Raw genomic sequence first — 16,635 nt, forward strand, 5'->3', positions numbered from 1 at the left:
CACTGTTAATTATTCTGTCTCAGTGTTTCATTTTGTAACAGTGTTAAATGCAAAAGCTCATCTGGAAATTCAGCCTTGGGTCCCACACCACCAGGTTCAGAAACCCTTAAACCAACAGGCACCCAAACCAAAGTGAATTACTTCAGTCTCCTCAACTCTGAACTGATTCCACAACATGTGGACTTACTTTCGAGACCTCCTCAACTCATGTTCTCAGCATTCTTTATGAGAATGAGTAAATGCAGTACAGAGATGCATCCAACCTGGGTTCTCACTACTGACCTGTTATCAGTGCAATTTGAAGTGGGCTTTATTTGTGCTGTAAAAGTCTACTTCTGTGAGAAAGAGCTACGGACAGGACGGTTAGCAGAATTTTCTTTGGTTAGCCGGGTCTTGCTCCTACTTGAGAGGCCATGCATGTGTGAACTTTGAAAGTTATCGAAGTATTTATACATGTGAACATTGCATAGCTTTGGCTATCACTACATGCTCAGGTAGCTCTGACACCAGGAAATGAAACTGAAAACTTGCAGATTTTCTTTGGAGATTGACTTTATTTTAAATTACAATTTGAAAGCATTGCTCTCTATCACAGTCACAAAGTCAACAGCATAAAAACTGGCTCTTCAGCCCAACTGGTCATGGTGGCCGTAGCGTCCTCCCTGCTGGTCTCAGTTGCACATGTGCAGCCTATTACCCTCCACGTACCCATCCAAATGCCTCTTAACTGTTGCAATTGTTCCCGGTCATCCCCTTTCTCTGGCAGCTCATCCCAGGGACTCACTACAATCTGTGAAAAAATTACCTCTCAGATCGCTTTTAGATCTCTCACGGCTTGCCTTGTATGTATGCTCTCTAGTATTGGATTCACAGCCCTCAGGGAAAAAATATCTATAACCAACCACCTTATCCATAGCCTGCAGGATTTTATAAACTTATGTCAAGTCACCCTTCATTCTCCTATGCTCCAAAGGGTAAAGATCCAGCGTGTCCAACCTCTCCAATATCTAAGACTCGCTTGTCCAGATCTTTTCTACATAGAAACATAGAAAACCTACAGGCCCTTCAGCCCACAATGCTGTGCCGAACATGTGCTTACTTTTGAAATTATCTAGGGTTACCCATAGCCCTCTATTTTTCTAAGCTCCATGTACCTATCCAAGAGTCTCTTAAAAGACCCTATTGTATCCATCTCCAACACTGTCACCAGCGGCTCATTCCACGCACTCACCACTTTCTGCGTAAAAAAACCTACCCCTGACATCTCCTCTGTACCTACTTGCAAGGACCTTAAAACTGTGCCCTCTCATAATAGCCATTTCAGCCCTGGGAAAAAGCCTCTGACTATCCACATGATCAATACGTCTCATCATCTTGTACACCTCTATCAGGTCACCTCTCATCCTCCGTCGCTCCAAGGAGAAAAGTCCAAGTTCACTAAACCTATTCTCATAAGACATGCTCCCCAATCCAGGCCACATCCTTGTAAATCTCCTCTGCACCCTTTCTATTGTCTCCACATCCTTCCTGTAGTGAGGTGACCAGAACAGAGCACAGTACTCCAAGTGAGATCTGAACAGAGGCCTATATACAGTAGTTGTAACATTACCTCTCGGCTCTTGAACTCAATCCCACAGTTGATGAAGGCCAATACATCTCTCTAGTTTGACAATGTGCTTCCTGTAACACGGTGTCTGAAACTCTACCCAATACTCCAAGTGTTGTCTGACCCATGATTTACCTAACTACTACATAAGATCCTTACTCCTAAACTCGATGCTCTGACTGATGAAACTACAAGATAATGCAAAAGTCATCAAATCACAATGAAATCCAAAATCTGTAAAAGTCTGCATTGGTTATAAAAATATATCCAGTGAAAAAGTAACCTAGGTGAGATAGTGAAGTTTGGACTCATTCCTCATTACATGCTGAGAAGCTGAGCATTTTGTGGAACAGAAATAGATCGGGGTTAGGGAGTCCACTTCCCGGTTCACTTGAGAACCACTGAATGTACACTGGATCCCTCTGATTATAAGCAAAATCCTGCCAACAGTTGCTGTCAGGTCCCTGTCTGAGCCGTTGTGTTTGAGTATGTTACCAGATGTAACCAAATCTTATAGAAATACTTGGTAACTTTTAAAAGGAACTAAAGAGAAGAAAGTTGTTTGAAAAAAATATGTAAAGAAAAATCCAATCTTATAGTTCAGTTGACACCCACTATTTTTATTTGTCTCCAAGATCATTCAATTGATATCAGGGTCTGGGAGGAAGCCTATTATTCCAGAGTGGGTGTGGTTAATTTGGGCTCAAATTTAGACCAGCATGAAAGCTAACTTAGAGCTGAGGTTCACAAAATTATGAAATGGGTCTTGGCAGATGGTAGTTCTCCTCCCTGCCATTGTACTTGAGTGTATTGTTCAAACAAACATAAAGAATTTGGAGCTATCTCAGTGACTGATTGTCTGTCATATTTCTGAAGTACAATTATTGTTGTAAAGAAAGAAACAAAGCATCATACCAGCAACAATGCAGGAGAATGGGGTTAAGAGGGAAATGAATCAGCTATGATGAAATGAGCTGAGTGTCCAGTTCTGCACTTGTGTCTGATGGCAGAAGAATATAATATTGTTTGAGAAATCATCTTTTGTTAAGTGCAGGATAAGTACTGATGAGAGCACCTGGGATAGATCTCACTTTCTTCAAAGTACTGCCATCAGTCTGTAGCATCCACATGAGAAAGCAGATGAGGCTTCTATTTTATGTCTCAGACAGAACCTCTTCACTAGCTTGGAACGTCAGCCTAGATTTATGTGTTCAAGTATCTGGAGTGAAACTTAAAATATACACTCAGTGGCCTCTTTATTAGGCATAACCGTACAGCTGCTCTTTCATGCAAATATATAATCAGTCAATCATGTGGCAGCAATTCATTGCAAAAAGCACACTGGCATGGCCAAGAGGTTCAGTTGTTGTTCAGATCAAACATCAGAATGGGGAAGAAACGTGATCTAAGAGACTTGGACCTGGAATGATTGTTGGTGCCAGACCGAGTGGTTTGAGTATCTCAGAAACTGCTGATCTCCTGGGATGTTCATGCCCAACAGTCTCTGGAACTTACATAGAATGGTGCAAAAAAAACAAAAAAAGCATCCAGTAAGCCGCAGCTCTGTGGACAAAATCCTTTTTTTTTAATGAGAGAGGTCAGAGGAGAATGGCCAGCCAGGTTCAAGCTGGCAGGAAGGTGACGGTAACTCAAATAACCACCTGTTACAAAAGTGGCATGAGCACTTCTGAAGTGAAGGCTACAGCAGCAGACCTTGAACATAAAGAAATGCATTCAGTGCCTGCTTTATTAGGTATCTCCTGTACCTAATAAAATGGCCACTCAGTGTATAATATATATCATTTTGTGATCCAAAAAATAACTTAGCTGGGGAATGTGTTTATTATAGACTTAAGAGCATTTGAAACTGCTCCATACTCAGAGCTAAGTTCACGGATCAACAATTAGCAAATTAATGTTTGCATTTGGCAGAATGGGGGTGTGAACATAACTAAATACCTCTAAGGAATATGCCTTATTTATTTTTCTTGGCAGAAGTAGCCCTCTACACCTAAGAATTATATTTTGATGTAAGCTAGACAATACTATGTTGTTAATTATTCAATGTAAATAAAATCAATTTGATTATAATATATATAGATTATTTATTTATTGTCACTTAAATATTTTATATAAATATCAGCTTAATTTGTTTTGAACATACCACTTTGAAAGAGCTAACAGATACCTATTAATCACGGGTGTGCTGATGCCATCTAAAATTAGCTCTTACCCCTATACACAAATGTTAGTAGTAGGTAAAGAAAACTGTCTGCCGTCATCTGTTCAAACTGCTAACTAAGACATATGGGTTTCATGTCAGATTGTCTGGCTGGTTTCAATTAATTCTGCAGGCGACTCTCATAGGTTTTGTTATTGAAACCGATTCTACACTATGTTCACATGAGCATAGCAGATGTGAGCTTTGACACTGATTGATGTAGTATGAGAGCTAATCTAAACAATTTACTTCCTTTTTAGTCATTTTTATGATAATCCGATCCAGTTTGTGGGGAAATCAGCCTTTCAGTATCTGCCGAAGCTTCACACCTTGTAAGTATGTGCTGAGCTGCGTGTTCAACTTCCCAAGTTTGGAATGCTGACCCAGTAGCTTATGTAATTGCATGCTTGACTCCCAATCAGACTGTAATGGATTCGAGTTTTGGGTGTTTCCACTGGAATCTATTAGGCTTGGTGATTGAGTCTAGTTCTCTTTGGTCTCAACCGATGAGCTATGCAATAGTAAGTCAATCCAAGGCTTGACAATTGAACGTGTGCCTCTTCCTGCCATTTTCATGTGGACTCTGATATTGTCTGTAGAAAAATTTGCAGCACGGAAGCTGTGCAGGACTGACTGTAGATTTATAGATAGTTGAGAAAAGCATCAGCATAAAGAATGTAAGAATAACTTTAAAAATAGGTGTTACTATTCCACTTTCTGCTTCTATTGGAACCAGAAGTCAGCAATGCTCACTATTTGATTGAGGTGTAATGGATACCAATGCTATTAAAGAACTAAGTTTTATTTGTTATATATTGTACAGAGATATTAAGGCAGCACAATCGACTGGGTTCTTTCAGCTATGTAGGAATCTAGATGACTGCTTCACATAACTCTTTGAAGGTTTATGCAACATCTCAAAAAATGCAATGCTTTTAACATTTTCGTCAGACTTAACTTGCAGCATGTGAATAATAACCAGGGAAGAGTAAGTTACTCATATTTGGCTTTGTATTGTGCACATTCCTGTGGAGTATTCTGCTTTCATGCCTTGCTGTGATGTAAGGATATAACCAAATATTACAAGGATGCAACCATTGTTGGTAGAATCTCAGGTGGTGGCAAGAGGGCATACAGGAGTGAGATATGCCAACTAGTGGAGTGGTGTCACAGCAACAACCGGCACTCAACGTCAGTAAGACGAAAGAGCTGATTGTGGACTTCAGGAAGGGTAAGACGAAGGACACATACTAATACTCATAGAGGGATCAGAAGTGGAGAGAGTGAACAGCTTCAAGTTCCTAGGTGTCAAGGCCTCTGAGGTTCTAACCTGGTCCCAACATATCGATGTAGTTATAAAGAAGGCAAGACAGTGGCTATATTTTATTAGGAGTTTGAAGAGATTTGGCATGTCAACAAATACACTCTATATAGGTACCGTGGAGAACATTCTAACAGGCTGCATCACTGTCTGGTATGGAGCGGCCACTGCACAGGACCGAAGAAGCTGCAGAAGGCTGTAAATCTAGTCAGCTCCATCTTGGGTACTAGCCTATGAAGTACCCAGGACATCTTCAGGGAGCGGTGTTTCAGAAAGGCAGCGTCCATCATTAAGGACCTCCAGCACCCAGGGCATGCCCTTTCCTCACTGTTACCATCAGGTAGAAGGTACAGAAGCCTGAAAGTACACACTCAGCGATACAGGAACAGCTTCTTCCCCTCTGCCATCCGATTCCTAAATGGACATTGAATCTTTGGACACCACCTCACTTTTTTTTTATGTTACGTACCCCGTAACTGGGTTGCCAAACCAGCAGAAATGGATCACTCAGTTGGAGTCTGGATTACTAGAACTAAGAAAGTTTTATTAAAGAAACAAGCAACACAGTAATCGAAAGGATAATAAATGCAACAGTTCAGCAATGATAAACACACATGTGCACAGAATTAAGATAACAGCATCAATCAAGCTCTATCATTGTCTAGGGGTAAATGACCAATTTCAAAGTGACACAAAGTTCAGTCCAATTTAGTTCAGTTCGCAGTAATCGTTGCCATGGCGATGGACAACGTGGGGGGAGGGAGAGAGAGAACGAGAACGACTGATCATTCAGAACGGCTTCCACTCACAGACCGGCGATATTGCTCACAAGCAGCTTTCGGGCGGGTCCTTTGTGATGTCACCTGAGGTCACCGACTGTGACCCCTCCTCCAGATGCGGTCGATCCTCTGCAGTGAACCTGGCACCCAAGCGAGGGTGGACATACACCGGGTTCCCGCTGATCGTACCTTTCCACCCTGTGTGTTTATGGCCCGGTACTTCCCACCGACTCGTGAGAGACGCACCGCTTCCAAGGTCTCGTTACCTCGGGTGTCGTGTGTGTCCTGCCTTAGCGAACCTGTCCTTTTTTATCCCCCTGCTGGGGTATCACCTGTCCATCACTTCAAACAGTTCAGGGTTCAAAAGGGGAGCTGCTCTAGACAGCTCTCTCTCCCGTCCCTTCATTACACATCTCCAGATGCTGCTTCATTTTTCCTTATCCCTCCTTCCCCTGAGGACAGGTGGCAGACCAACTGCTGATGCCACTGATGCTAGCCCAGGCCAGCAAACATCTTAATTTATGTGTATTCTCGTCACACTTCCCCCCTTTAAGGATTTTTACCGGGGTAAAAATTACAAACATGAGTACATTATTTGATACATGCAAATATACATCTTTATCAGCTATTTGGCTAATACAGAGAATTTGAAGTCATCACATTTTCTGTTCCTTTTATATGTGTTATTAATAATCCCTTAGGCCAGGCTCCAACTCAGCAAACTTCATAGTGGCCAAAAACACTGATGAATTGCGATCAATGTAACCTCTCATTTGGTTTCGTCCTGGACCACAATAACAAGGGTCGTCCCATTCCGACTCAGTTTTCTCTCGCAAGGGCTTAGTAGGAGGGGGAGGGGTAGTGACCACAGAGTTATTGCAAAACTTCCTACAGTACCCCACCATCTCCAAGAGCCTTCTGAGGGCCCTCTTGTCTGTCGGGGTTGGGAGGTCAGCGATAGTCTGCACTGTAGCTTGCATCGCTGCCAGCTGCCCCTGTGTCACCACAATTCCCAGGTAAGTGACCCTCGTGTGGCCAAATTCATTTTTTTCAAGGTTCATTATCAAGCTGGCTTCAGACAGCCGTATTAAATTGCCAATACACACCTCTGTGTTCATCAGCCCTTTAGTCACTGAATTACTCATTATATACGGAAGTTGTTTGCTAAGCTGACCTATTGTAACAGACATCACCCAACGTCCCAGTTCTTTGCATCGCCTCGGGACAATCAAACACACGGGTGCGAGTCGTTTAATTACTTCTAAAGAGTCGCTTTGTTCGGGGATTAAGGGAGAGACCTTATCAGTAGACCTGGCCAAAACAATAGCTTTCTCCCATCTGATCGATCCAATACTAATCTTTTCAAAATGGTTTTTTTCTCTTATCAGGGGGCCCCTAGCTTCATTGATTTCCACGCAAACACCGACTAGGTTTGTTAGCATATCAAAAGCCTGTGTGACCGTCTCAGTTCACGTCGGCCATAATCAATAACATCCTCCCCCCTGGGCAGCCGGTAAACCTCTTTCACGATTCCACCAGCTGTTTCCTCCAGCACCGCAAAATGTCCACCGGGGGGTACCTTGTGGGCCAGGTTAAAAATCTCATCTCCATAACTCCTTCGCACCACCTCCCATTCCTCATCTGCGGGTACTGTACTTGATTTCCCTTTCTTCCTTAGCACTTCCTCCTCCGCACAATAGCCTACTAGTTCCCTTGTTAATTCTGTGTCAGAGAGAGCTGTCTCTGCCAAAACCATCAGCCCCTCGTCTCGCTCCTGCGTCTGCACAAATTCTTTCCTGGCTACTGTTACGTCTGTCCCAGCTCCCTCACTACCTCTTGTCTCATTACACTCCTTTTCATTTTCTACTCCCTTCTCGTACAAGGTTGGCAGAAACGTTTCAGCTAAAATTACCACCTCAGCCCCATGATGAACCTGTGAGTCCATGGGCGGGGCCGCAATGCTGGCAGGCTGACCTGTCAATCTCACGACTGGGAACAGGATTCCCCCGGCAACGTCATTACCGAGCAAGACTTCCATGCCCTTCATCGGTAATTCGGACCTCACCCCGATCGTGACTAGTCCAGAGACCAGGTTGCTTTGTAAGTGTATCTGGTGCAAAGGGACTGACTCTGTCCCTTCCCCAACACCTTTGACCTCTACCTCCCCAGCCTGGGTCTCTGAGCTAAACTCTAATACACTCTTCAGTATTAGTGACTGACGCGCTCCCGTGTCTCTCCAGATCTGCACTGGAACTGGTTTTAACCCCTCCTTCACTGACACCAATCCGGCCGAGATAAACCTCTCACGCCCTTCCTGAACTTTGGTAGACCTGTCCTTCCCTAGCGGTTCGCTTAACAGCTCGATACAGCCATTCGGAACCCCCGTTTTTCCTTTGCCCGTCTCCTTCCTTGGGGCAAAGCACCTGGACGCAAAGTGTCCGACTTTCCCGCAATTATAACAGACGACCCCAGGAGACTTCCTACCAGACTGCTCCCGGTCTACCTTATCCCTCTCACTAGTCCCCGGCTTACTTTCTGCCTTTTCTGGCGGACTCTCCCCGCCGTCCTGACTACCCTCCTGGTAGCCTTTACTCGGGGCAAGCTTCATTTTATGCGTCAACGCATACTCATCCGCTAACTTAGCAGTTGCGGCTAACGTGGCTGCCTCTTTCTCATCTAGGTAGGGTCTCATACCCTCAGGGACACAACCTTTAAACTGCTCAATCAGGATCAGCTGTAGCAGTCTGTCATAATCCCCCTCTACCCCCTTCGAGGCGTACCAACGCTCACAATATGTCTGCATTTCACGGGCAAACTCTAAATACGTGCGGTCCCACTGCTTCCTCGCATTCCAGAACCTCTGCTGGTATGCCTCCGGGACCAACTCATAAATCCTGAGGATGGCCTCTTTTACCACCTCATACCTCTGGGCATCTTCCGCGGACAAAGCTGAGTAAGCTTCTTGGGCTTTCCCTTTCAGTACACTCTGAAGTAAAACAACCCACTTATCCCTCGGCCAGTCCTGACATAGCCACTTTTTTGAAATGGAGGAAGTACCGATCCATGTCGGTATCGTCAAATGGGGGAACCAGCCTAACCTCCTGGGTCGCCCGGAACCCTCCACTTTGGTTCGGCACGAGCCCCTGCTCTGCCCTTAACCTTAACTTCTCCAATTGGAATTCCCTTTCCCTCTGTTTCTCTTCTCGCTCCAACTGCCGTACCCGGAACTCGTGCTGGAGTCTCAGTTTTTCAAGCTGCACCTGTACCACGTCTCCAGCAGGTTTTTCAATAGACACCACCCCCAGCTCGCTTTGGGGAAACACACCTTTAGATACATAGTGCTCTATAATAGCTCTGTGTATCTCCTCTCTCCTTATTGTCGACTTCCCCTTAGCAAGATTCAACCGTTTGGCCACAGCTACCAATTCTGATTTCCTGGCATCCTCTAATGCCTCCAAGGTCGGCGCCTTTATAAATTCCTCAGCCTCCATTTCTGCTGTTTGTCTTTTCTTTCTTTTGGGAATTTTAACCCAATCAATTTACTCCGTCCCAAATTTAGCGTTCAAAATCGCGGACGAGAACCCTACTTATGTTATGTACCCCGTAACTGGGTTGCCAAACCAGCAGAAATGGATCACTCAGTTGGAGTCTGGATTACTAGAACTAAGAAAGTTTTATTAAAGAAACAAGCAACACAGTAATCGAAAGGATAATAAATGCAACAGTTCAGCAATGATAAACACACATGTGCACAGAATTAAGATAACAGCATCAATCAAGCTCTATCATTGTCTAGGGGTAAATGACCAATTTCAAAGTGACACAAAGTTCAGTCCAATTTAGTTCAGTTCGCAGTAATCGTTGCCATGGCGATGGACAACGTGGGGGGAGGGAGAGAGAGAACGAGAACGACTGATCATTCAGAACGGCTTCCACTCACAGACCGGCGATATTGCTCACAAGCAGCTTTCGGGCGGGTCCTTTGTGATGTCACCTGAGGTCACCGACTGTGACCCCTCCTCCAGATGCGGTGGATCCTCTGCAGTGAACCCGGCACCCAAGCGAGGGTGGACACACACCGGGTTCCCGCTGATCGTACCTTTCCACCCTGTGCGTTTACGGCCCGGTACTTCCCACCGACTCGTGAGAGGCGCACCGCTTCCAGGGTCTCGTTACCTCGGGTGTCGTGTGTGTCCTGCCTTAGCGAACCTGTCACTTTTTATCCCCCTGCTGGGGTATCGCCTGTCCATCACTTCAAACAGTTCAGGGTTCAAAGGGGGAGCCGCTCCAGACAGCTCTCTCTCCCGTCCCTTCATTACACATCTCCAGATGCTGCTTCATTGTTCCTTATCTCTCCTTCCCCTGAGGACAGGTGGCAGACCAACTGCTGATGCCACTGATGCTAGCCCAGGCCAGCAAACATCTTAATTTATGTGTATTCTCGTCACATTTAATATACAGTATTTCTGTTTTTGCATGTTTTTTTTAAATCTATTCAATATAAGTAATTGATTTACTTGTTTATTTATTATTATTATTTTTCTCTCTGCTAGATTATGTATTCAATTGAACTGCTGCTGCTAAGTTAATAAATTTCACGTCACATGCGAGTGGAAATTATCAATTCATTGGCTCTTAAAGAAGGAAAGAAGCAAAAGATGGTGTTTACATTTTGTGTTGCTGACCTCCAATTACCTTGAAGTACTTTACAACTAGAAAAGTAATTTTATAGGATAGCTATTGTAATGTCAAAAGTCTTGGCAGTCAGATTGCACAGAGCAAAGTTTCATAACTGTCAATGCAATAAACAGCAAAACAAAAAGTTTTGGTCAAATTGATTGAGGGATTGATTGAGGGATCAAAGCCTTCAAAGGGGAAATTTTGAGAGTGCAGAGTTTGTATGTTCCTGTCAGGATTAAAGGCAAATTGAATAGGAATAAGGAACCTTGGTTCGCAAGGGATATTGCAACTCTGATAAAGAAGAAGAGGGAGTTGTATGAAATGTATAGGAAACAGGGGGTAAATCAGGTGCTTGAGGAGTACAAGAAGTGCAAGAAAATACTTAAGAAAGAAATCAGGAGGGCTAAAAGAAGACATGAGGTTGCCTTGGCAGTCAAAGTGAAGGATAATCCAAAGAGCTTTTACAAGTATATTAAGAGCAAAAGGATAGTAAGGGATAAAATTGGTCCTCTTGAAGATCAGAGTGGTCGGCTTTGTGCTGAACCAAAGGAAATGGGGGAGATCTTAAATAGGTTTTTTGCATCTGTATTTACTAAGGAAGCTGGCATGAAATCTATGGAATTGAGGAAATCAAGTAGTGAGACCATGGAAACTGTACAGATTGAAAAGGAGGAGGTACTTGCTGTCTTGAGGAAAATTAAAGTGGATAAATCCCCAGGACCTGACAGAGTGTTCCCTCGGACCTTGAAAGAGACTAGTGTTGAAATTGCGGGGGCCCTGGCAGAAATATTTAAAATGTCGCTGTCTACGGGTGAAGTGCCGGAGGATTGGAGAGTGGCTCATGTTGTTCCATCGTTTAAAAAAGGATCGAAAAGTAATCCGGGATATTATAGGCCGGTGAGTTTAATGTCAGTAGTAGGTAAGTTATTGGAGGGAGTACTAAGAGACAGAATCTACAAGCATTTGGATAGACAGGGGCTTATTAGGGAGAGTCAACATGGCTTTGTGCGTGGTAGGTCATGTTTGACCAATCTGTTGGAGTTTTTCGAGGAGGTTATCAGGAAAGTGGATGAAGGGAAGGCAGTGGATATTGTCTACATGGACTTCAGTAAGGCCTTTGACAAGGTCCCGCATGGGAGGTTAGTTAGGGAAATTCAGTCGCTAGGTATACATGGAGAGGTGGTAAATTGGATTAGACATTGGCTCGATGGAAGAAGCCAGACAGTGATGGTAGAGAATTGCTTCTCTGAGTGGAGGCCTGTGACTAGTGGTGTGCCACAGGGATCAGTGCTGGGTCCATTGTTATTTGTCATCTATATCAATGATCTGGATGATAATGTGGTAAATTGGATCAGCAAGTTTGCTGATGATACAAAGATTGGAGGTGTAGTAGACAGTGAGGAAGGTTTTCAGAGCCTGCAGAGGGACTTGGACCAGCTGGAAAAATGGGCTGAAAAATGGCAGATGGAGTTTAATACTGACAAGTGTGAGGTATTGCACGTTGGAAGGACAAACCAAGGTAGAACAAACAGGGTTAATGGTAAGGCACTGCGGAGTGCAGTGGAACAGAGGGATCTGGGAATACAGATACAAAATTCCCTAAAAGTGTCGTCACAGGTAGATAGGGTTGTAAAGAGAGCTTTTGGTACATTGGCCTTTATTAATCGAAGTATTGAGTATAAGAGCTGGAATGTTATGATGAGGTTGTATAAGGCATTGGTGAGGCCGAATCTGGAGTATTGTGTTCAGTTTTGGTCACCAAATTACAGGAAGGATATAAATAAGGTTGAAAGAGTGCAGAGAAGGTTTACAAGGATGTTGCCGGGACTTGAGAAACTCAGTTACAGAGAAAGGTTGAATAGGTTAGGACTTTATTCCCTGGAGTGTAGAAGAATGAGGGGAGATTTGATAGAGGTATATAAAATGATGATGGGTATAGATAGAGTGAATGCAAGCAGGCTTTTTCCACTGAGGCAAGGGGAGAAAAAAACCAGAGGACATGGGTTAAGGGTGAGGGGGGAAAAGTTTAAAGGGAACGTTAAGGGGGGGCTTCTTCACACAGAGAGTGGTGGGAGTATGGAATGAGCTGCCAGACGAGGTGGTAAATGCGGGTTCTTTTGTAACATTTAAGAATAAATTGGACAGCTACATGGATGGGAGGTGTATGGAGGGATATGGTCCGTGTGCAGGTCAATGGGACTAGGCAGAAAATGGTTCGGCACAGCCAAGAAGGGCCAAAAGGCCTGTTTCTGTGCTGTAGTTTCTATGGTTTCTATGGTTTCTATGGATGAATGTTACCAGAAACAGTGAAATGCCCACATTCTTCTTTAGAAAGTATTATGGGATCTTCTATTTGTATCTGATGCTATGGATGCAACATTGGTGTAGGAATATGCTCTTGATCACTCCATCTATCTGCATGATATACCAATGTATTCGCATTGTGTTCCACGTATAATCCATGGAACTGAATTTCAGAAGTGCTCCACGGTAGTGTAGCAGCATTCTGGAATTTGGAGTTCATTTCTGGCACCATCTGTAAGGAGATTGTATGTTTTCCGGTGAACCACATGGGTTTCCTCTGGGTGCTCTGGTTTCCTCCCACAGTCCAAAGACATACTGGTTAGTAGGCTACTTGCTCATTGTAAATTGTCCTGTGAATAGGTGAGTTGCTGTATGGCACAGCTCATTGGGCCAGAAGGGCCTTTTCCATGCTGTATCTCTAAATAAATAAGTGTTTACACTGCAATATTGTTCAGGTGACATAAGCAGATGAAAGCAACTTTCTATAATATTATTGCATGAAAGCGACTCCCAGTGCCAGGGAAGGTCAGTTACAAAAATTATAAAGTTGAACGCACAGCACAGGAGTAGTTGTGTGCATGTTTGAAAATGCATTCATTTCTGTTTAAATACGTAATGTAAATGACAAGAATTATAAAACAGAAGCGTGCAAAAACTCATTAAACCTGGAAAAGGAGAAGCCTTCTTGTAATAAATTGCAAGAATGTAACCAAGCAGAATGGATATATGAAGTATACTTTATTTGGAAAATATTCTAAATATAAAGGATATACAGAATTAAATTCACAACCCATTTTCTTTAACAAAATTATGAATATATTTCAAACAACATAGAAGGGATAGTATAATCACTTACTTGAAATGTTACGGGCCAATAGCTGCAAACTGTGATGTTATGTCGGACTTTTTCTTTTAAGAATGCATGAAGAAAGTAATGGGTTTTCACTGTCAATTCCAGGTCACTAAATGGAGCAAATGAAATAAAGGAATTCCCGGACCTTAAAGGAACAACCAGCCTGGAAATACTGTGGGTAGCAAATTTATGTTCATCAAACTTAGATTCTGAATGAACAGCAGGCACTATTTTGCTGCAATTATTGCTCTTTTCTTTTGATGGCATTCATTCATCACAAATTATCCATTACATTGTCAGTTCTGTCAGTAAAAATAAAGGTCATGTACTGAGGAACTTCTCGCATGCCTTCCTCCAAATAATAGCATAAATTTTCTGCTTCTGGACAGGACTCTGACTCGAGCTGGAATAACCTCACTTCCCAGGGGACTCTGCCAACAACTCCCAAATCTACGAGTATTGTGAGTATGGTTTCATTTCAGGTTACACATGAATTCATTATTAACTTTCAGTGAAGTGTTCCAACAGTTCTGTATCAAAATAAATCAGAAAATGGAATGATTGACAAATAGAAACTTGGCTGAAAGAAACATCTTAAAATTCTGTTTTGTTCTATAACTTAAATTTTATCTTAATAATATATGTAATACAATTTGTCCTATCTAAGACTGTCTGACCTCCTAAATTATGTTTATTCTTCTGAATAGCTTCTGGGATGAAATGAATAGGCTCATTGATAAGTATAAAATTCAAAGCTATTAGTTATACAATGTATTATATCTATAAAACATGCTCCATACCTGTTTTACCATGTATATTGTTTAATTTTGAATGTATTATGTTACATATACACATAAAATCTAAACAAAATAGTTACGGGTGAACCATGATGCAATCCTACTCAATCTTGCTTTAAAATGCAAGTGCTAGTCATGGGTCCTATCTCACTCCTGGACATGTATCTACCTTAAAGAGCTTTACGTTGGTTATTCACTGGATAATATATTTCTGTCAAATGATTTATTGTAATACTTGCCTTTAAATTACACTTTGAGAAAATGATCATAACATACGAGGGGTGATTGATAAGTTCGTGGCCTAAGGTAGAAGGAGTCAATTTTAGAAAACCTAGCACATTTATTTGTCAACATAGTCCCCTCCTACATTTACACACTTAGTCCAGCGGTCGTGGAACATACGGATCCCTTCTTTATAGCAGGGGTGATTGATAAGTTTGTGGCCTAAGGTAGGAGGAGATGAGTTATTAACTTCAGACTTTCTGCATTTTCACTCAAAGAATTGAACTGCACGTGCATGTAACGAGAGCATTTTGGACCTCGAGGTGGTCCACAGCAGGGGTGATTGATAAGTTTGTGGCCTTGGGTAGAAGGAGATGAGTTATACAGCTCTTGTTACATGCACGTGCAGTTCAACTCTTTGCGTGAAAATGCAGGTAGGTTGAAGTTAATAACTCAACTCCTTCTGCCTTAGGCCACGACGTATCATTCACCCCTGCTGTGGACCACTGCTGGAGGTCCAAGACGCCGACGTCTACAAAGAAGGGATCCGTATGCTCCACGACCACTAGACTAAGTGTGTAAATGTAGCAAAAATAAATGTGCTAGGTTTTCTAAAATTGACTCCTTCTACCTCAGGCCGTGAACTTATCAATCATCCCTCGTACTTTTATATTAAATATTTATGGAGATACAAATCAATCTACGTATGTAAGATATCTTATATATTTATATGTATTGTGGGGGGGCGGGGGGGGAGGGTGTGCTGCATTGAATCCAGAGTAACAAATATTTCATTCTCCTTTACACTTGTGTACAGAAAATGACATTAAAAAAATCTTGACTCTTGAATCTTAATACTTTAGGTTAATACAGGCTGCTACTACTACTACTACGTTGACTCAGGCCTAGGGGGCCGGCGTCGGGCACGATGACGGACTCTCCACTTCTCCCTCTCCCTATCAGTGTGTTCAGTTCATCTACATTAGCCACACCGCTGTCTTCTAGGAGCGTGTTGACCATAGTCTTGGGAGGGCACCCAGGGTTCATCCTCCCGTGCTTGGGCTCCCATATGATGAATAGGCTGGCAGGTAGCTCGGGGTGGCATAGACAGTGCCCCGCTAGTTGCAGTCTTCTCGCCTTGATTTTAGTGGTGAGCATCGGTCGGTCATTATAGAGCTCGACGTTCATCATGTGCTGTTGCCAACTCACGTCAAGAGCCATCCAGAGCATTTGTGTATAGCAACTATCTACAGACTTTCGCATAGTCTTGGTGAGTGTCCATGTCTCACATCCGTATGTGAGAATGGACTCTATGACTGCTATGAAAATCCTCTTTTTAAACCCTCTGGTCAGGTTCGACTTCCGAATTTCCTTCATGTCATTCATAGCCCTCCGCACCAGCGCCTTCTGTATCTTTATGTCCTTCTCCGAGCTCATCATTCTTGACCCGAGGTACTTGAGTCAAAGACTTTCTTAATGGTATCATTCTTTATGGTCTTGAGAGTACCTTCGTTGGAGTTAAACACCATGTACCCTGGCATTTTAGCATTTAGGTGAAGTCCAACTGTATTGCACTCAATTTCCACTTTTGTCAGTAGCTGCTGTGCTTCCTCCATCTGGTCAGAGAGCAGGACTATGTCATCTGAAAAATCGAGATCGGTGAGCAGAACTGGTCTGACCCTTTTGGTTCGTCCTGGTTTTATGGTAAAACTAAGCTTGTCATGATCTTTGGTAGCTTTATACACTTAATGTTAAATGTGAATATCATCATTGATACATTTCATGAAATTTGTCATTTTGTGGCAGTGGTACAATGCAATACAAAAAAAATTTTTCTAAGTTGCAATAAGAA

At 42.9% G+C, this 16,635-nt stretch overlaps 1 protein-coding gene across 2 annotated transcripts in view; it reads left to right on the forward strand.

The window, feature by feature from the left end:
• lgr6 (leucine-rich repeat containing G protein-coupled receptor 6) overlaps positions 1-16,635 on the forward strand; it is a 368,527-nt gene that overhangs the window by 320,344 nt on the left and 31,548 nt on the right. For both annotated transcript variants that reach the window (XM_072277748.1, XM_072277747.1), the window contains exons 9-11: positions 4,088-4,159; positions 13,870-13,938; positions 14,154-14,225. In XM_072277748.1, coding sequence (XP_072133849.1) covers positions 4,088-4,159; positions 13,870-13,938; positions 14,154-14,225 — 213 coding nt within the window. The remainder of the gene's footprint in view (positions 1-4,087; positions 4,160-13,869; positions 13,939-14,153; positions 14,226-16,635) is intronic.

This window comes from Mobula birostris, chromosome 14 (assembly GCF_030028105.1).
Source record: "Mobula birostris isolate sMobBir1 chromosome 14, sMobBir1.hap1, whole genome shotgun sequence".
Classification (NCBI taxonomy): Eukaryota; Metazoa; Chordata; class Chondrichthyes; order Myliobatiformes; family Myliobatidae; genus Mobula; species Mobula birostris.